Raw genomic sequence first — 22674 nt, forward strand, 5'->3', positions numbered from 1 at the left:
GATGCTGCTCTTTTAGTCTTCCTGCCAAAGTGCTTATAATTCCTCACATTATACTCCATCTGCCAGATTCTTTGCCCACTCACTCCACTTGTGTCCCTTTGTAGACTCCAAGCTCTCTTCACAACTTTACTTTCTCACCAGCAAATGTACCAGTCATCCATCTGGTGTGTTCCAATCCTCTGGTATCAATTATGATAGTTTTTTTATCCCTCAACTTGCCAACGTGAAAATGACCCAGTTATCCCTAATGTCTGCTCCTTGATGATTAACCAATCCTCGATCTTTGTTTATACGTTACTTCCCAACACCACAAACTTTTATTTGGTGAGTAACTTTATGTCATATCAACTGCCTTTTGGAAATCCAAGTAAACCACATCTACATGCTTTCCTTTAGCCAATGTTTCTTGTTACTTCCTCAAATAACTGTACAAAATTAATCAAAGACAATTACCCCTTCACAAAACCATACTGACGGTCTGATTGCATTGATATTTTCCAAGTGTCAAATCTCCTCATAGATTCCACCATTTTCTTTTAACAGATTTAAAATAATTGGCCTTAGGTTTTCTGCATTCTATTTCTCACCTTTCTGTCATCTATCCAGGAGTAACATTCATTACTTTCTATCTGTTGGGAACTTTTCAGAATCCAGGTTTGTTTGAAAATTAGAACTTTTGTATCTATGACAGATATCAGGAAGATATCAACTCTGGTAGTGGAGCCTCCCTTACTGAGGCTCCTAAATGCCAGTCTAGATTGTGATCAAATCTTCAAGTCAACCAGTTCAGATCAGAATCACTGCTGAACTAAACTCCTACAATTTGAGACCTATACCAACAGATGGCTCACAGAAATAGCTCCTTTTCATTTGCATTATCTCTGGATATCTCAAAAAATCTTATCAAGCTCTTTTGAAGTGAAATTATCTGTTGTATTGCAAGGTTTCTTCAAACATATTAATAGTAAAAGATTAGTGAAGGATAGCGTGCAGCCCTTTCGGAATAAACTGCTCACTGAAGAAAAGGATATGGCAGAGGCAATAGATGAATGTTTTGCTTCCGTCTTTACCAAGTTAGAAGATCGTAACATGGCCTAGTTGAAAACGTGGGTGTTGAGCAACTGAGCAGTATGGTGATAGATAATGAAGAGGTGCTAAAGGGCTGGCAGCATTCCAGATAGAGAAGTTGCCAGGCCCAGATGGGACGTGTCCGAGATTGCTAAATGGAGTTAAGGCAGCAAACTGTGGAGCCGTTGACAGAAATTTTACAGGCCTTTGTGAACACAGGATGAGTCCCACCGGAGAACTACAAATGTGACTTTGTTGTTTAAGAAAGGGATAAAGGATAACCCAGGAAACTACAGGCCTGTCAGCTTGACATCAGTAGTGGCAAAACTGATGGGAGGCCACAATATGGGATAAGGCTAATATATACAGACAAAAATAAAAGTTAATATTAGATAGTATACACAGCTTTGTCAAGGGCAAGTCATATCTGACAAATTTGAGTTCTTCGATGAAATGACACAGGTGTGGATGAGGGTAGTGCTGTGGATATCATATATTTGGACTTACAGAAAAAACATTTGATACATGTTGTTAGCAAATGATAAACGTTTGGGATTGTTGGGTTCTTGGCAGCATGGATTCAAAGTTAGCTAAAAGGTAGGAAACACAGTTGGTACAGATGGGCATTTCTCAGATTGGAGAGGAGCTGAAAGTAGTGGTCCCCAGGGATCAGTGTTGGACTCTTTCTGATTTATACGAACAAATTGGAGGTGGGTGTTGAGGGCAAAATCTCAATTTGCTGATGATACTAAGCTTGGGAGAATACGGAATTGTCAGGAGGATTCTGAGCAACTTCAGAGGAACGTTGTTAAGTTGGCCAATTGGGCTGACACGTTGCAAATGAATTTCAATGCAGAGAGGTATTGCATTTTGGTAGATGAAATATGGAGAGTCAATACAGGCTCAAATGGTAAAAATTTGAGGGAGTACAAGAGCAGAGAGACCTCGGGGTTCGCATGAATGAGTCTCCGAAGGTGGCCAGGCAAGTTGAAATAGTTGTTAAGGCGGCTTATAGGATCCTTGTGGTTATAAATAGCGGTATAAAGTATAAAAGCAAGGAAGTGACGCTACACAAATCATTGGTCAAACCTACATTTCGGGTATTGTGTTTAGTTCCTGGCACCTTACATAAGGAAGGATGTTAAAACCTTGCAGAAAATTCAAAGGAGATTTAACGTTTTTGAGAAGATTTGTAGCTCGGGTTGTGGATGAGGTTGAAGACTTGCTCGGCGAGCAAGTCTACAACTTCATCCACAACCCGAGCTACAAATCTTCTCAAAAACGTTAAACACCGAGGTGTGCAACACCCTCAAATTGGCCCACAGATGGGAGACAAATACCATCCGAGTGCGACCCACGAATAACTACGCTTCACTGGAGGTGTACTCATGATGTTACCTAGCAGGGTGATGAAACATTTGCAATCAAACACACCGGCTCAGCGAGCAAGTCTGCAACCTTAAAGGATACAACGATACCAGGAATGAGGGATTTTAGATACAAGGAAAGATTACAGAGATTTGGCTTATTCTTCTTGGGGCAGAGAAGATTATGAGGTGACCTTACTGAGGTGTTCAAAATTGTGAACAGTTATGACAGGGTAAAGGACATTCTGTTTTCACAAGCTGTTATGTCCGTAGCTAGGGGTTCACAATTTCAAGATTGTCATCAAGAAAGCTAGGAGCGAGAAAAGGAGAAGCTTCTTTATACAGCGAGTTGTTAGAATTTAGAACAAGTTGTCTGGGAGAGTGGTGGAGGCAGATTCCACAGGAGGTTTCAAAGGACAGCTTGATATATATTTGAAAGGGATGAAGTTAGGGAGAGAGGACCGGAGAGTGGGACTAGCTTGGTGGCTGTTTTAGGAGCCAGTGCAGTCATGATGGGTCAAATGGCCACCTTCTGTGTTGTAAAATTCTGAGAGTTAAAAAGATTTTTCAGTGCCTAAAGTTACTAACTATATCTCTACCTGCTAATCCACCTTACTCGCAACACTCAGTAATCAATTCTACCATTAATCGTGATAGTTGGCAGGAGAGATCAGTGTTTCTTCCGCAAGCAAAAGGTGCTGATAATCTATCAGGAAAGGGGACTGATTATTCATCCTATCATTTATAAGATCTCACTGCTGACAATGGCAAATTCCAAAGGAAGCTTAGCCCAGCAATGGATTGTACCATCAGAAAAAGAGGCTAAAGAAAATCAACAATAAGATGATGATTAACATCAAACAATTACCATAACTACAGCATTTAGTTCTATTGCTATTTTAATTCCATTTTAAATTGTGCGATTGTTGATATAGCTCCTTTTAACTCTCAGGCCTACTAACTCTTCCCCAAAAACACTGTTACTGACTGCAACAACTGGTATTAATCTAGCTTGTTCATGCTAACATTCAGTTATTCCTCCTCCAGCATCCAGTGAACTTTATTTGTATCGTTCCCAATGGTAAGACAGTTCTCTCAGACTGTCATCAATTGATCCATTCCAAATATCTGGACAGTTGGAAATAGAGGCTAGTTTTTCTGAGGGGGCTGGCACATTCGTGGTTTTGTCCTTCCATGGGATTTTCAAAATGCATCGCAAATAACAAAGTTGTTAAGTAGTTCAACTTCCTTTCTTGATTGCTGCAAGTCAATATTTCACATCCAAATATGGTATTTTATCGAGCCGGATCAATAGCCTCAGTCAGTCTGACATCCTTCCATTCTTCACCTGAAAACACGAAGTGGTGCTGTCAAACTGTTTAGAACAGTGTATAGCATGAAAAGAAACTCCCCAAATATATAGACGCTGTCCTTACAGAGTGTTGATGCTTTGATGACAGTTCAGCTCTATTGGAGCTCGCATACAATGACAATAATATCCACCGTAAATCTACTAGCACTGTAACTACATTGGGCTTTAAGTAATAGAGTCTGCAAGTAGAATGGATTTTTAAAAAAATGCATGACTTGAATAAATGGCTTCCTAGTGATGCCAAGGAGCAAGAGGCCCCTGTAATTATTGCAACATCCTCTGACATCTTAGTTTTTCCCTGATACGATATGGGACAGATTGGAATTGCTAGATTTCATTCACAACCTACTGAGTTAGCTGATTTCAACAAAGGTAATACAGCACTGCAACTGGCTGCAGTGTGTTTGGGTTATTCAGAGATGTTTGGAATGGTTTTGAACTCCTGATTACTATCTTGCTGGAAACTGGATGTGTTTCTAAGTGCTGGGTAAGGACAGCATCGTGCTTGACCAATGGACCATCAAATATGCTTTTCACATTCTTTGCCTTGGGCTGACTCCATAAAGAATGGCCTCTTTGACAATAAAATGGAGGGCAACAATATCTGCAGAACCAAACTCTAGTAAGAACTAGCATCTTCAGGGCTTGAAAGGGGAGAAGTGGTGGAAACAGATTTGGCTTATCTGGATTTTCAAAACACATTAGGCTTGGAGTAACAAGCGTGCGCGATTCTGGTTTTGCCAGATTAAAATCGTTAGGGTATATGATCACAGCAACAGATAATGAAATTCAAAAAAGGCAAATGTGAATAAATTGGTATGGCAATAGTTAATAACAATAAGGAGAAGTAAAAGATATCAGCTGTTTATCCGAGCACATTAATGACACCAAACGTAGGATTCTGCACATTCTTTTAGCCAGTCTCCAGTCTGAAACATGACACTCGTTCCTCATCTTCACCGACCCCAGTGACCCTGTTTCAGCGCTTTTTGTTTATTCCATTGTGGCGAAATGTCAAAACTTATCGAGTGACGCCGGCTGCACTGGCGCCACAGTGCAATGTACACCGACTCCACCCCGTCAGCACAACAACACGCACCCGCCCCCCCCCCACCCCACCACACAGAGCACCGAGCAGCCCCTATCGTTCGTTCACAGGTTTAATCTTCCAAGCATATTTGATCGAAACATGCAAACAGAAATCCACTTTGACTCAATTCTAAGTAGATTTTATCTTTCCTGGAGACCGTGTCGATCGAACACGTCGCTCATCCTTAAAAATAACTGAACACCAAATAGAGCTTCCCAAACTTTTTCCTTCTGCGAACCAATTTCAAGGCTTGAAAACTATTGCATCTCTTCACTGAAAACAAAGCAGGATGACAACTGTACAGCTATTACAACCTGGTAAGGTCTCCATGGCAGGCACTCAACTCCAAAATTTCTACTTGGGGCGTGGGACCGCATTTTAGGAAGCCCCGCGTTACTAAACACCACACGGCAATAACAAGGACAAAGAAAATCAAAACGCCTAAGATGGTGCTGGTGCTTCCAGTCTCTATCTTCCCTTCTCAATCTCTCCGCCTTTCCGGCCAAGCTCACTTCATTTTGCTTCCCCCCTGCCCTACCCATACTTTTAACTACTCGGTCATTCTTTTATTCCCAACCTTGCCCTCTTAGCTCCTCACTTGGTATTTATCCTTCTTTGCAGTTCTTCTTATCTGTCATCTCCGCCTTCCCTTTCATTAATTTCCTGCTTTGTTCCCTGCATCCTGACCCCTGACATTTTTTCACTCCCAGGAGTACTCTTTTGCAAAAGGGACAGTCTTTTCTCCTCGCCTCAATTTTATCCGACTCAAAATACAACCGGTGAGATTCTCTTCTACACTGTTATCTTAATCCTTTAAACAGTACATAATCTGAATTTTGGAAACAGAATGGAGAGGTTTTGTACGTTGATGACGTTGTGGGAAAACTGGATGAACAGCTAGAAATTGGTCAGAAGTCACATGACATCAGGGTACAGTCCAACAGTCCTTGTGATGTAGAATAAATCTGTTGGGCTATAACCCGGTGTCATGTGACTTGACCTTGTCCACTCAATTCAACACAGGTACCTCCACCTCAGCTCAAGAAATTTGCATTTTCTTACTTCAACAGAGGTAAGTTAAGGGAAGTCTGATAGAGATCTTCAAAATTATGATGGGCAAACATTGAAACGTTTCTTAGCCAGGTTACTCATTAATAGAGATAAACTCATCACGAGAGAAATGGAAGGAGGAACCGAAGAAAGTTTACACAAAATCAGAATCCCTACAGTGTGGAAGGAGGCCATTTGGCCCATCAGGTCTGCATCGACCCTCTGAACAGCATCCCACCCAGACCCAGCTCCCCACCATATCTTCTAACCCTGGCTAATCCAACTAGCCTAACACATCGGATGATTTCAGTATGGCCAATTCACCTAACCTGCACTGTGGGAGGAAAGCAGAGCATCCAATGAAACCCATGCAAACCATAGGGAGAATATGCAAATTCCATACAGACAGTCACCCAAGACTGTAAGTAACATTTATGCCACACAAGTGCCAGATAATGACCATCTCTAACAAGACAGAATTGAACCATCACTCCTTGACATTCAATGGTGTTGCCAGCACTGAGTGCTCTGCCATCAACATCCTGGGGTTCACAACTGACCAGAAACTGAACTGCACCAGGTACGTAAAATACAGTGGGTACAAGGGGAGGTCAGAGGCTGGAAATCCTGCAGTAAGTAACTCACCTCTGACTACTCAAAGCCTTCCACCTGATGGAATATCCCCACTTGCCACGATGAGTGCATTCAAGCAGCTTGACACCATCCAGGACAAAACAGTCCATAGATTGGAACCACATCCACCAGTGACACATAGCAGCAGCAGTGTGCATCATCTACAAGGTGCACTATAGCAACTCATCAATGCTGTGACCTCTACCAACTAGAACAGGCATGTCCAACAGGCAAGCCATCAAATCATCCTCCAAGTCCTTGTTCAAAGTCCAGATAAATCTACTTCGAAGATTTTAAAATGAGCTGCTTGTTCAATCAGAAGTCATCTATCTCCGGTTTATTAATAAACAATCAGCTTCAAAGGCTGCAGAGAAACTATGATTAGAACAGTAACATAGTGTGAATGGTTTCACTCAACCAGAGGCCTAGACGCACAGCAAAGTCTGTGGGATAGACAATGGGACCAACTGGCTTGTGGAGGAGGGGAATGAGAATTGGGCCACTGGAGTCAGACCATTTCATTGGAAGCAGGAGGGTGGAACGAGAGTAGGAGATTGGGGTGGAGTCGTCATCGGGCCTCTACCTTAGCAAAGCAATATTAGCGGGCAACTAAGCACTCGTCGTTTGTCCATCTTCCAAGGCAGTGAGGGATGGAGATTTTAACTGGGACACACAAGAACTTTTCCAATGGTAGGACTGATTTGGGCATGCATCCTGTGACAATACTATGGCTATAAGAGGTGCATTTTGTCCTAGTTTTTTTTTAAAATGAAGAAAGGTTGAGACAGGTGACAAGCAGTCTGTTCAAAGCTAATCAAGTAAACAGCTTGTGAGGACTTGGGTTTTTTTTTAAAATGTTGGGACAATAGAACAGCCTGAATGGGTGGGGTCAAGCTCCCACAGAGCCAGAATTTAGCTTTTTGCAGCTGATGGCATCTTGAGGCTGGATGTGGAAGCTCTTATTCCTTTCTTCGTTACAGCTAAAAGCTGGTGTTCTCTTCCTGCTGCTAGAATTTCATGTCAGAATCTATTTTACTGAATTTGACTTTGCCAAGGGTGTGTTTGTGTGGGATGTTACTATATTGGAAGTTAATTAGTAGTAGTTAATATATTATTTTGTTAAGCATTTTGATAGCGTTAAGCCATTGTTCTTATTTTTAATTTTCTTTGTATTTTAACTGTAGTGCAAAAATATGATGTGTTTTGCTTAAAGTTGAGTAGTTTTACCAATCGAATTGCATCTGGAATGCTTACATTTATCTTTAAGACTAAGAAAAAGTCAGGATCTATGCTTTCTTATATTTTGAGGGGTTTGGTATGGTCCATAACAATCCTGCAACAAGGATACCAATTTAAACATTCAAATGTCCCATTAAAGAGCCATTTTTCCCACCTATTTGTTGACTTTTGTCAACAGCAGATCAGTCTTCCTCCAAGGGCAGACCAGCCCTCCAACTGCAGCCCAGGAAGGCAGGCTTTTTTTGAATTAAATGAAGGGGAGGAAGTGACCAAGGTAAGTGGGAAAGAAGTGACAAGAGTTTGTTGGTGGGAGTGAGACTCTCAACATTTCATTGAAAGAACCTAACTCTTAGCAGTCATTCAAGATAGCATCACCAAAAAAAAACAATATCTGTGAGATGAAATGCTGTGGTTAGTCAAACTCAGTGTGAAAGTGAGGACCATTTTGATGAGGCTACAATTTGACAGCTTTATCTGTTCTTTTCATTTCACTGCAGAATCACTGAACTTGAAATGCCATTTAATCCTACCAAATTCATGTTGTCATTTGAAAAGCTACATGTACTTCAGGTCCTCCCTGAAGGACTGGACACAATACTTCAGACAAAACAGTCTTCCACTCTGGTTCCTAACACAAGGCCAGTATAACTCATTGCACACTCGGATGCAACAAGCTGGGGGAGTGAGGTGGGGCGGGGGAGGGAACTACTATGCTCAGCTACAAAAATCCTCTGATACATCAAATCACTTCTAACAACAAGACAGCATCACACTCCAGTCACGCAGTCCCGAGAAATCATTTTGTCACATAAGGTATGGCTAAACCTGGAGAAATACGCTCTCCTTTGTAAAAGGTTTTATTTAGATTAGGACATAGCATCAGTACAAGTAAACCGGAGCAACATTTACTATTCTAAGCCTGGCTTCAGGGATTCGCCTAAAATCGGTTTCCCCAAGGGGTGAGGGGAAATGGTTAAACTTCACCTTGCACACCTTATAGCCTTGAATATCGTACATTCGAAAAGAATTAATTTGACCTGCTTACCAATCAATGAAGGGTTTGTTCAGCTCACTTTACAAATCACAGTTCTAAATCAACTTTCACAGCTTCATTTGTAATTATTGTACCAAGGTCCTGGGAAAGGTTAACAGCTTATCTTCAGTGTAATCACTGCAGTGCTAATGAAGCTTTGAATAGTTCAAGGAGGGAACAATAATCACCAATTCATATCGTACTAGGCTAACATTATACTTAGGACTGTTTCAGATATACAACACAAACAAGACATTCAGATCAACTAATCCAGGCTAGTGTATAGGCCAATAACCATGAGGCCTTTGCCCTCATAGTTGGCTATCACTTTAAATGCATTCAAACAAACAATTTGCTTCAAGCGTTCCTGGTGACAAGTTCCACATCCTGACCACTCTTTGGAGAAAGAAACTCCTTCCAATTCCCTATTGGATTTCTTGGTGACTATCTTCTGTTAGTGACCTCCAACACCATAAGACTATAGAAATAGGAATAGGTGTAGGCCATTCAACCCCTCAAGCCTACTCTGCCATTCAATAGGATTAGCATTTATCCAAAATTCCTCACGCCCACTTTCCTGCCCTTTCCCAAAATCCTTAATTCCCCTACTGATAAGAATCTATCTCAGCCTTAAATATACAACAAGGACTCTGCCCCCATAGCTCTAACTGGCATGAAGTTAGAAAGACTCTCAACCCTCAAGAAATTCTTCCTCATCTCAGTCTTAACTGGGTCAGAATAAAGGGATGCTAAATTATGCTGTTCCACAAGTTTAAAGACTTCAGCATTATTTCAAGAGATGCAGCCTGTCAGCTTCTTTTCTGACATGCATACCAACCCCTTTCTACTTTCACCCTTGTAAAGCATCTTCAAAACCTTTGCAGTGACTCTACACCAGGAGTGTCTAACAGATAGCCCTTGGGTCATAATGACTGGTGGAAGAATCTTACAGGACCATTCAAAGCCTATCCTTCATACACAGACAAATCTCACCAGAAGACTTTATAGCTTCGGGTCATTTCTCTCCCATACTTTGGCCAAAAATGTGGGAGAGAAACAGTTTGTGAATGCAGGAACAGTGCCATGCAAGGAACCTCACTCAGCTCAAGGCCTGGAGCTGTATGGGGCCTGGGAGTAATTCAGGGAGACACTGGTTTAGGGAAAAGGGTAATCAGAGTTTGGTTGTCAGTGGGGAAGGAAGTCAGTGTGCTGCCTTAGGGAGAAGGGTTGAGAGAGTTGAACTACCAAACGGGTGAAGGTAAGGGTGATGGTTTTGGGATAGGATTGAATAACAGTCAGGCCTGATGCTCGAAAGGAGTTGGGGAACAAAGGAGCAATCCTTGCAACATGGGCACAGCCAGGGGCTATTGGATTGTTAGACCAGGCAGGAAGCAACTCAAGCATCACCTATGCTAATCTTCAGTCAATTTGATTCATTCCACATGATATCAAATCCCCCTTTCCTGAGTGAGAGGAAGACGGAATCTTGGGGCACCATGCAGTAATCTAAGTATGGTCTAACCAAGCTTCATACAGGTTTAACGCAAGTTCCATACTTTTTAATTCCATCCCTCCAGCAATGAAGCCTAGTGTTTGGTTTTCTTTTTTAAAATGAGCTTTCTAACCTGTGGCACAACCTTCAATAAAAGCTGAAAGAATTGCGGATGCTGTAAGTCAGAAACAAAAGACAGAAGTCGTCGCTGGAAAAGCTCAGGTCTGGCAGCATCTGAGAACAGAAATCAGAGTTAACGTTTCAGATCCAGTGACCCTTCCTCAGAACACACAACCTTCAGTAATTGATGTTGTACTTTTCCCCACCTAGACTGGCATCAGTCGTAAGTAATCTCTGAATCTTCTTTCCAAAATGTACAACTCACCTTTAACTAAGTTGAACTTCATTTGCCAATCATAAGCATATTCTCCAAGTACGTATTTTGTAATCTGTTGCAATCCCCTATAGTATTGGTTATACTCTCTCGATTTGGTGCCACTTGAAAAATTTAGACATTATTCCTCAGTCTATATCATTCATGGTCCCAGTATTGACCTTTGTGAAAAATTTCTTTCCACCTTCTGCCACTCAATCAATCTTTCGTTCCCACTTGTTGCTTCCTGTATAAATTTGCTGGCAAAAAAATGTTTAAAATTAAGTCCTTCACACCCAGTGGTGCTCACACCCAGTGGTGCTCACTTTCACAAACATACAGCACATCAGATAAGAGGGAGCTTAAAAAAAAACAAAATACCCTCTAACAAGTTGTTACCAAATGTTCAAAGTAAGACACCTCTGACCTTACTTATTTGCTCATCTCCTGATGGTAGATGTTGTTGAGCTACATTCCCACCAACAAGGCACTTTCCAGGCTTTAAAAGAAAAATATTTTCCAGCCTATAATGGAGGCCAGTACTCCCCCCCACCCCCCCCCCCCCCCCCCCCCCACCCCGCCTGTGAACAGCTCCACTAAAGCACACAGCAAAGACAATCTCTAAAGGGAATGCCTTCCCACACCAATAAGATGCAATTTCAGACTGCTCTTTAGAGACTGAGGAAGACACGAATCTAAATTCTAAAATCAAGTCAGCCTTTCAAAGATTCTACAAGTTTAAATTAAATAGCATTGCCTGGGATCAAGGTGACCCAAACAGACAGAGGTAACTTGGGAGCAAGACATCATCATGTGTTTTGGATGCTGATAACAACATACAGTTATCTGTCAGCACCGTTATTGCAGAGAATCTCATTAGTGTGAATACATTAGAAGAATGATGCAAGTGTACATTTTGGACAGCAAACTTAATTTAAAAGAACAAAGATTCATTCTTATTTAGAGTTAAGGTTATATTAATCTCTGGATAATAATTTGAGAAAGGCTTATTTGTGCTGGAAGCTTAAAACTTTGTTCAGACTCAAATTAAAAATTGTTGGAAATTCTGGAAATCAAGTACCTCTTCCCTCTCCCACACACACACACACACACACACACACACACACACCATTAAACAGGCAAATATGTCATAAAACACAAAGGAATTGGCTCCAAAAAGGCAAATGATGGTAGCACCCCCTTGTAAACCATTTTTAGATGATGGAATATTTAGAATCAGAGAATGAAACAGCACAGAAGCAGGCCAATTAGCTCATATTGATTAAACTCTTTGGAACAACTGTTCAATTAATTCCACTCCCTCAGCACTTTCTCCACAGCCTGCTAATTTTCCCCTTCCAAGTATTTGTCCAATTTCATTTGAAAGTTATCATTTTTTTTAATCCATTTAAGACGCTTTTCAGATAACAAACTATTACACTAATAATGCTCATATTTTCTCTGATTCCACGACCAATCGTGTCATGTTAACCACTTCAAGTTCACTCAATTTAGATCAGAGATGAAAGACTTACTAGTCTGCATGACTCAGTACTAGATTGGTCAGGCCCTTTAACTGTCCAGCCATCAAGGGAGATGATACAGATTTTCAGAAATTGCTGGGCTAGTCAAAAGGCACATACAGAACCAATAATGACCATTTTAGCTCATTACAGAATGGAACAATGCAAAAGTAGAAGAGCCAACAAACCTATCGTAACTGAAGGAACAGGTGGCTGTAATGCTCACCAACAAACTTTGCACAAGCATCGTTGAAATAAATATAAACACACAACCCAATTGTTCCAATTTGAATACCTGGTGAAACAACTATATCTGAAACTCCAATCTCCCATCTCCCACAAAACCCTAGTTGGCAAGCTACTTATTCTCAAGCCTTTGATACTCTACAACCTGTATGAGGAAGCCAACAATATCCACCCAAGATGTTGATTTTAGAACAGTCGTAAGGAGTTACATGGTCTACTTTGTTCCTACAACGTTATCTGCAGCAGTTGTATATAAGGCCCAGTAAACAGTGGACGGTAGAAGGCTGAGCAGGAAAATTAAAGCCAAGTTGGAAATAAAGTTACGGTTGAAAAGATGGATGGAGGCAGCATGATGGAAAGGATATGAAGTTGGAAATGAGACAAAGCCGCACACAACCTGTTGTTTCGATGACACGGTGCATTCCCATCATGGTCAGCAATAGAGTATGCCACTTATGATAACATCTGATTAACACTTGACAGATTTGGAAGGAAACAACACATTCACAGATTGGCAAGGGAAAATGCTGAGAGACAGGACAGTATGTTGCAAGGTCAGACAGACTTCTTCAGGAGTCATCTCATAGAACCATACTGCAAGAAAAAGGTGCATTCAGCTCACTGAGCCTCTGCTGGCTCTTCGTTAGAGCTATCCAATTAGTCCTAATGATCCAAATTTTTCCTGATAGCTCTGAAAATTATTTTCCATTCATGCCTAGATTTATTTCACTTCTAAAAGTGTCTTATTGAAATCAATTCCTTTTGGGCAGTGCATTCAAATCACTGAACAAAACTCTGCTTCTTCACATCACCTTCAGTTCTTTTGCCAATTACCTTCAATCTGTATCCTCTCGTTAGTGAACATCCTCTAACTGGAAACAATTTCTCTTTCTGTACTCAGTTGTTTGCTAGTTCAGAATTTGAGTATTGCTGATAAAATACATTCTGGCAAAGCTCTTTGTAATTGACCCATCAGCATCCTCCATCGTAACATCTCTACCAGTCAGAGACCACTTGCCAACAAATCAGCACCCTCCTTTCATACAGTATAAAATGTTGTTCACACTTTACTTTGGTATTTCTTGCTAAATGTCCTGATGAGTGCAAAACGAAAACTTCTCTTACTTACTCCATTAAACCGATTATTTTGGATACTGAAACCAAATCACCCTTAATATCTGTGGATGAAGGAGAATAACTCCAGCTCCTCTTATCACCTGACATAAATAAAGCCTGTCATTCCTGGTACCATTCTAGTAAACTTCTGCATCAACTCAAAAGCCTTGTAATCCTCTCAGAAGTGGGATGCCCAGAACTGGCCACATTATGCCAGCTGTGATCTAAGCAATTTTAATAAAAGGGCTAATCTTTCTGGTTTCTCTACTCCTATATCCATTCTTTTTTAAATGAGGAGGAAGGTAAAGTGTGAACTGAGCAAATTTATGTTGTGTTAATAGGTTGAGAGAAAGCTAGTTATGTACAGATACTGGTTGCAAAAGAACAGATCCTTCTCGCTCTTTTCCAGCCAAATACAAAGCAAATCTCAAGGGAAGTGCTAGGTAAAGAATCCTGAAGTAAAGATGTTGAACCAGCAGCAAAACAAACTCAGGTTTACACCAGCCAAGAAAAGAAGCATTATGGCCACAGCCCACGCTATTGTGATGTGTTGACAGGCATATTTTTGCAGCTATACAGCTTTCATGAGAACAGGGCAACTGTGTATGCTGTGATTCAATGGGTTTTAACAATTTGAATAGCCTGATTTGTGACTTTACGATAACCATTTTCCACCAATATTCAAGTGACCAGTCACAAATAACTCACGGCGCTCCATGAACAAAGAACTTATTACACGGCCAAGACTGGAAGGCCAATTATAAAAGTATTGTAATTGACAGTGCCTGTCTGACACTCCCTACTCCAGTCAGGAACTAAGAAATTGGGGCAAAGGATGCAGCAATACCAGCAACAGAATTTATAGGGAAAAAAAAAGGTAGCATATTACTACAAAATGTGGCTTGATATACTTTGCCCAGGAACAGGTGGGCTTATGCAAGATAGACAGAGGAAGTCAATGTCAGAGACAAAGAGATAGAATATAAGATTGTATGAGGATTTGACAGAAGCTTTTTGTTCATGTGATCAACATATTGGTGTGGAAGAAAAAATTTTACATCACGAAGGTAGATGGGAATTTAGGCCAAAACAGAAAGGGCAGACATGGGAGAAACTGATGGCATACAGAAAGAATTTTTAATTAGTTTAGCATGTGGGGTTTTAATGAGCTGAGCAGAAGTTGGGAGGTAGTTACTCAGACTGCGTCATCACTATGTGCATGTTATCTTAGCTAGAGCTAGAGGAGGATCTCTTGATATATTGTCACTATACCAAGGTTTTAGGCTGAATTAGAGATGTCCCTTGTATCCCTGTGGAGCCTAGTTACTGCTAAGTTGGAGCTTCAATCAAACTGTATATCACTCCCTATGCTAGCTGCATGGCATGCCGAAGGTCATTTGAAGTAGTAATTATTAAAGTATCTGTAAGACAGCATTCCTGTTACCTCAAGCAGCGTCTGTTTTCTTTAAACTTACAATGAATGAATCGACAAACACAAGATGTCACGGGAACACCCTGCTCTGAAGTTAATGGTATAAAGGAGATTGTTATACTCTGTGTTAGCAGAGTTGGGTGCCGGTGGAGATCGACACTCACTCTCCTTAGTACCAAGTAAGAAAATAAACTGCTTCGAACGGGAGCTGGAGTCAAATCTCGTTATTAGTTAAGTAGAAATAATAAAAATTTCTACAACAATTTGGGGTAGCCGGCAGGATCCCACAGAACGGGATTTGGATGGAATCACCTGAGTGGAGACACTGGAGTCTGAAACCTAGACTGTCCAACAAGGAGGGGGACAGATTCGAGCGGTCCTAGCTGAAAGGGGGTCCGAGCTGAGCAAATCGTAGCCGAAAGGGGGATTGCTCGGAGTTAATCCTAGCTGAAAGGGGGATTGCTCCAGGCCGCCCATAGTCTAAGACGACTGCCCGGCAGGTGACCTAGTCCGAGAAAACTGCCAAGACGCCCGAGGGCTGAGGAACAGAGTGAGGGCTAGGAAGAATTGGGGGCCAAAGGAAATCAGACTCAGACATCTCCACTAAGGTGAATGATAACTCGACTCCAGGGCCTGCAACAAGGCAGGAAAACCAGTGAGTGCTCAGTGTAAATAGTGTAAATAAGGGGGTTATAGACTAGTAGTGTTTTGTATAACCTTTACTTTCACAGGAAAGAGGTAGAGGAGACAAAGCCGATAGAAGATGGGGAACAGAAGCAGTCGATCAGGTAATGCTGGTCCTGCTGACAAGAGGAGGAACACTGGAGGTAAACAGAACGGACCACTGAAGGTAGGACAAAAAATCTTAAAAAAGATAAAGAAAGTTAAGAAACAGCGACAACTATCGGGGGACTCCTTAGTCCCACCAGGATCCCCAGCCGATACTGTAATTAAAGAAACCGGAAGTGATTGGTATGCGGTTACCTTTGGTAGTGATTTATATGGTTGGTCAGATGGACAGTGGCCTTATGGGGGAAGCTTTAATTTAAAACTAATTCAAACTTGAGAGGATGTCACGCGAGAAGGGGACGGCGACCCAAACTGGGATGTGGAGTATATGTTGGGGTGTTTTAAAAGGTGGAAGGAAGTGGCACGAAGACACCAGCCACCAAAACCCCCCAAGAAAAAAAGACCAAATAGAATCAGTGGCTAAAAAGGCAGTAGAAACCAGCCCCCCAGGAGTGGGATTATATCCCTGCCTTCCTGCCCCAGGTAGCGCCCCTCCCCCTGGTAGGGACGGAGTGGACGGATTGATACTAATTGCTGCAGCCCTACCCCTACCCTACCGGGGCCCCTTGGCACAGGAGGCTGTTGGTGGGAGCGAGGAATCCCACAGCACAGGGGAATCCGAGTCGACAGTTAGTAGCACTAGCGACTTCCGAAGACAGCCTAGCCGAAAAGCTAAGGATAAGACAAGAGGGGAGGAGGGGGTTTTACAAGCTCCCCGTATTATGATAGGAGATGTTCCTATACTAAAACCCTGGACTTCAGCAGAAGGCCGAGCCATGGTATCCGAAGCCCCGGACCCCTTAAAGAGACCCAATGCTTTTCATAACTGGCTGGTACAAATATGTACGATCTATTCTCCCCTCCCCGGGGATGTGCAGATGCTACTGAGATGTGCAAATGGAAATTCGTGGTCATCTCTAAAAGAGGGATTCACTACTCCCCCGCCCCGGTGAAAACGGAGATTGGAGAACAAACGATGACCAACTTGCAATCGGGAATGAGTCTCTGTCTCGCTGGCTAGAGAACACAGGGAAGGAAGCTATAATGAGAGGAGCACGAAAACATAGCGATATAGGGGAAGTAACCCGCTGCCTGCAGCAAAAAAGGGAGCCTATCCCAGATTTTATAGCCAGGTATAGAAGTAAATGGGAAGAGCATGCAGGTATTCCCCTGCAGAATGGACCACTGGCAGTCCAAACTTTACTAAACTGTATGCCACCCCACCAGGCACAGGCTTACAAATTGGCAAACCTAAATTGGCAGAATCAACAATGGGAGAAGTGGTCACTTCATTAATGAATATGGACAGACAGGGCCTTTTCATTTCCCAGGAGGAGAGCAAGCCCAACACGATGGGACAGTTTTATCAAAAAAGGAGGATATCCCCAGATCAAGAGGTGGAGGGGGCAAAAGGAGACAAAAATGGTCTCGAAATAAATCCCAAGACCCATGGAACAATTGTGGAAGGTAGGGTCACTGGGAATGTAGATCAGGACGAGGCCAGGACATGAGGGGAGGGGAGATGCCCCCCTTCTCTTTTAGTCACCCAAATCCATCAGCATAGAGGTGCCACAACGGGAGGGTGGTACAGCCATCATCAGACTGTCCAAAACGATGAGGGAGGAGCCTATGACTATTATTAAATTGGGAAATAAATATTTGGACTGTCTGATCGATACCGGTGCCACCATGTCCTCTGTACCCACCTCTGCGGACGTCCTAGAAAGTGGCCACCTAATTGAAACCGTGGGGCTAACTGGCGTCCCGCAGGTGGAACCCCTTTCCCTGCCAGCTCAATTGAAAATAAAGGGAAGAGATGTCACGGATACTTTTATTATTTCTAAGACAGCCCCACTCCCCCTTCTGGGCTGACAAACTCTTTGTAAACTGGGAGCCACGTTACATTGTACAACTGAGAGTATATACATGGAGCTCCCCCAAATTAGGGTTCCCCAAATGCTGCAATTGATGAACGAGCCAAAATTAGGTGATACAGAGCCCATATTATACTGTTGGCAGCTGGACGGCAACCCCTATACCCGAGGACTCTGGCAAATGCCGACTGCTCTGCAGAATTTTGAGAGATCCTATGGCCAGAATTTGTGCTTTTTAATCAGCACCAGTCGAGAGAGTCCACTGCACAGCCTACTCGGGCAGGGCTATAGTGCAGATGATCTTAGTTTCGGCTACCATGCGATTTATCATCGTCCTGATCTCTCTAGGTTTCGCTGGTGGATTCACATGAGAACTTAAGAACTAGGAGCAGGAGTAGGCCGTCTGGCCCTTCGAGCCTGCTCTGCCATTCAATAAGATCATGGCTGATCTTTTCGTGGACTCGGATCCACTTACCCGCGTTCTCACCGTATCCCTTAATTCCTTTATTGTTCAAAAAAAAAAAAAAAAAAAAGTTTACTGAAGTAGCGTCAACTACTTCACTGGGCAAGGAATTCCATAGATTAACAACCCTCTGGGTAAAGAAATTCCTTCTCAATTCAGTCCTAAATCTGCTCCCTCTAATCTTGAGGCTATGCCCTCTTGTCCTAGCTTCACCTGCCAGTGGAAACATCCTCTCTACTTCTACCTTATCTATTCCCTTCATGGTGGTTTGCCCCTGTAGTTTATTTTTGCCCCTGGCTCGCCTGGCCCATGGCCAGGCTCACATGGGCAAAGGAGGGATGCAGCATGTTATCACCCAGCAATGGTATGCCCCCGGGATAACAGTAACCATTGAGACAGTAGCACGGGCTTGCTTGGTATGCCAGCAGAATAATTGAGGAAGGACAGCCGCTATGTTTGACCACTTACCCCAACCAGAATTGCCTTTTGAAAATTTGCAAATTGACTTTGTGCACATGCCTGCTGAGAAGGGGTCTAAGTATATGTTAGTAATAGTTGACATGTTCTCCAGATGGGTGGAGGCCTATCCAACGACGAGGGATGATTCTAGAACTGTGATAAATATATTAATGAAAGAAATCATGCCTAGATTCGGTATTCCAGTGGGAATAAATAGTGACAAAGGGACCCACTTCACCAACAAACTGGTACAAGGGTTAAAGGAAGCCCTAGGATTTCAGTGGAAATTGCACATCCCCTACCAGCCCCAGTCCTCAGGTATAGTGGAAAGAATAAACGGTGAAATAAAAATGGCCCTAACAAAGGTCTGCCAACAAAATGGCCTCAAGTGGCCAGAAGCCCTACCCTTAGTACCGTACACTATGCAAAATCAAAAGAATAGAACAACGGGCCTCACCCCTCTTGAGATTTTAATGGGATGACCTAGGACAACAGGAATGATGAGAAAACATTAAAGTATGTGCAGACGTCGTGTCAGGAAGCAGAAAAATTACATGAAAGAGTCCGACAAGCCCAAGCACCACTAAAGGAAGGTAATGTGCAACCATTTAAGCCAAGAGATAGGATATACGTGAAATCGATGAATTAAAGATTCTTTCTCCCCCAGGTGGAAAGGCCCTTACCTGGTGCTTCTAATGACCCGCACGGCTGTTAAAGTGAAGGAGAAACCCGACTGGATCCACGCCACTAGGTGCAAGTTGCACTACGACGATAAAGGAGAATAACGTCCTCCCGAAAAGAAAAGATCACCGAGAACGAAAGGACACAACATGCGAAGAATTAAAATACTGATTGTGGCAATTGGACTGATGTGTGTTTTCGGACTGCATAGACGAAAGGCAATAAACATGTTTCTGTGTATGTCTCATGAGTATGCTGATAGAAGTAGTGTCTCTGCTTGCTGGGTATGCACCCTCGTCCCTCACCATGGAGGGGAAGGGGGCATCCCCTTAAGGTCAATCCCTTTTAGCCATAGTGACATGTATGCCTGGAGACGTTTTAAAAATCATACAAGAAAGGAGGGAGGCATTAGAACCGGGGATTGCTGGACAGGAAACCCACCCAAAGGCAGTAAGATATGGGAATCCTTGTTACCTCCTTGTGTGAACAGATCACGAGAACTCACCTTTGATGGCTGGTACATACCTAGATATGTCAGAAAGTCTAGCCCCCCCCCAGCCTGACTGTAACGAGGGCTGAAATAGGCAGTGAGTGCATATCTCAGTCAGACCACCCTAACGCTACTTGTATGGGCAACAGCCGCTGCGAATCTAACAACACCCTGAACCACACACCGCTGCGGGCCTTGAATGGAACATACTGGGTATGCGGGGTAAAAGCTTACCCTTGGCTCCCAATGCAGCGGACAGGCTGTTGTTACCTAGCATATATCGTACCCCAGGTCCGACGCTTTGAGTCTCTAATTCAACATCCCTGGGTACACGGCATAGCCAATTCCGGCACTAATGTACGAAGGAGAGCTATAACCGAAGCAGAAGGGTTTGGGATGATAGCTTTTCCCTTTTACGGAGCTGGAAAAGCAGCCAGAGAGTTAATAAATATGGCCTCTGCATTAGAGAAATTAGCAAATGAAACAGAAGATTTCAGGGAGACACAGCAAGCCCTATCTGCAGTTACGGTAGAGCTAGTGGCAGTTAGGACCATTGCATTGCAGAATAGGATGGCATTGGATTTTTTGTTGGCTGAAAAAGGGGGTACCTGTGCCATTGTAGGACAAGAGTGCTGCACCTATATTCCCGACGAATCAGAAAACATTACCAACCTGGCTGATCACATTAGAAAGTCGGCCAAGAAAATTATGATGATAAGAGAACAGTTTCACAATTATAATTCCTCTGAGGTTGGTGGATGTTCGGTAACTGGAGGGTAACTCTGACACATTATGGTGTAATATTTATCATGATGATTATTTGCGTAGTAGCTGCTAGAATTATTTGCACCCTGTTACCCCCAATAGGAGGACACCAACCTACGGTACTGATGTACCCTAGAATAGTGATCGAGAATTTTGATGACGAAAGCTATGATGAGGAAGAATGTTTAAACATGCATCCTCACCCGGAGGGATATGAACCCCCTTTGCAGCAAGAGATGTAAAAGACCAAAAAGGAGGGAACTGCGGAAGAAAAAATTTTACATCACGAAAGTAGATGGGAATTTAGGCCAAGACAGAAAGGGCAGACATGGGAGAAACTGATGGCATAGAGAAAGAATTTTTAATTAGTTTAGCATGTGGGGTTTTAATGAGCTTAGCAGAAGTCGGGAGGTAGTTACTCAGACTACGTTATCACTATGTGCAAGGAGGATCTCTTGATATATTGTCACTATACCAAGGTTTTAGGTTGAATTAGAGATGTCCCTTGTATCCCTGTGGAGCCTAGTTACTGATAAGTTAGAGCTTCAATCAAACTGTATATCACTCCTTATGCTAGCTGCACGCCGAAGGTCATTTGAAGTAGTAATTATTAAGGTATCTGTAAGACAGCATTCCTGTTACCTCAAGCAACGTCTGTTTTCTTTAAACTTACAATGAATGAATCGACAAACACAAGATGTCACGGGAACACCCTGCTCTGAAGTTAATGGTATAAAGGAGATTGTTATACTGTGTTAGCAGAGTTGGGTGCCGGTGGAGATCGACACTCACTCTCCTTAGTACCAAGAAAGAAAATAAACTGCTTCGAACGGGAGCTGGAGTCAAATCTCGTTATTAGTTAAGTAGAAGTAATAAAAATTTCTACAACAATTGGAAAGGTGAGCATTCATTGGTCACCCTTAATTGCCACTGAGAAGGCAGTAGTGAGCCATAGTAAAGTTCCCACTGAAAAGATACATTCTGTCTCAAACTTGCACTGAGCTTTACTGGAATATTTCAGAAACCAGAGAATAGAGAGGTGAGCATGCTGCAGAATTTAAATGACAGGCAACCAGAACCTCTAAGCCATGGAGGTCTCCTGTAAAGTAGTCACCCAGTCTCCTCTCTACATGGTCTCCTCAACAAGGGCACATCATGTTGGGAGCAGTGAATAGAGCATACAAAATAGAAGTAATCACTGTTTCAATTGTGAGCAATATTTGGGGCCTTGGTGAGGAGGAAAGGAAAGGTGTTCTATCTCGTGCTTTCATGGAAAGCTAACTTGGGAAGGGTGGCTATTGATGGTGACTGAGAAGCAGAATACTTTACCTATAGCCAAATGTATTTGGCGATCAGTTGATAACCTGCCATTTGTTTCATGTTTTCCAAAAAGCGTTGCTAATTTAGAATAGCTGCTGTAAAGCCACCACCCTTTAAAAAGTGCATCCGTGAAACAAAGGTATTTTAGGTGAACAGCAGTGCTACAAAATCTATACTTCATATTTGCACTTACTTGTAGTCTTCCATCGAGGGTCCGCTGGATTGTAACACATTTGCTGGGATGTGCTCCATTGGTTGTAATAGCTGTAATCAGCGAGTCCAATTCATCTTTCTTTTCTTTGAGCTTTTTCACTAAACTCTCAATGGCACGTTTAGCAAAGGTCTCATTCTCCCCACCTTGTCGATGGCACATCAGACTGTGCACGATGCTCAGGCATGCATCATTGCTGGTGGGAGGGTTCAAAGACATAGCGCAGCTTGCTCCTGTAGCAAGCCAGAAAACAAAGTGTTGCTTAGACAAGGTTCTAGGAAACAAGTTACATCCATTAGTATAATTAGTCACACACAAATAAACTTGGCTCAGTCTGTTATACTCTTGCCTTGAGTCAGAAGGTTACAAGTTCAAACAACAATTATACAACGCCTTTAACAAAGTAAAACATCCCATGAAACCTCAAAGGATTGCAAACCAGACAAAAATAATAGAGACTGAATAAAAAGGAGACAGTGGGGTGTGTCTAAAAGCTTAAAGAAGTAGGTTTAAGAGCAGTCTTTAAAAAGAGGAGATTTAAAAGAAAGGTTTATAGACGGGATTGCTGAGCACAGACAGTGAACGCAC

General features: G+C 42.5%; 1 protein-coding gene across 1 annotated transcript; it reads right to left on the reverse strand.

Annotated features, from left to right (window-relative positions):
- Positions 1 to 3357: 3357 nt before the first annotated feature.
- LOC109939137 (mothers against decapentaplegic homolog 4-like) lies at positions 3358 to 22318 on the reverse strand. The gene is made up of 2 exons (XM_048593405.1): positions 22069 to 22318; positions 3358 to 3783 (listed from the first exon to the last, which is right to left on the reverse strand). The coding sequence occupies exons 1-2, from the start codon at positions 22303 to 22305 to the stop codon at positions 3757 to 3759; spliced, it is 264 nt and encodes an 87-aa protein (XP_048449362.1). The 5' UTR covers positions 22306 to 22318; the 3' UTR covers positions 3358 to 3756.
- Between the last annotated feature and the right edge of the window lie 356 nt (positions 22319 to 22674).

This window comes from Rhincodon typus, unplaced genomic scaffold (genome assembly GCF_021869965.1).
Source record: "Rhincodon typus isolate 14 unplaced genomic scaffold, sRhiTyp1.1 hic_rhity00002784, whole genome shotgun sequence".
NCBI lineage: Eukaryota > Metazoa > Chordata > Chondrichthyes > Orectolobiformes > Rhincodontidae > Rhincodon > Rhincodon typus.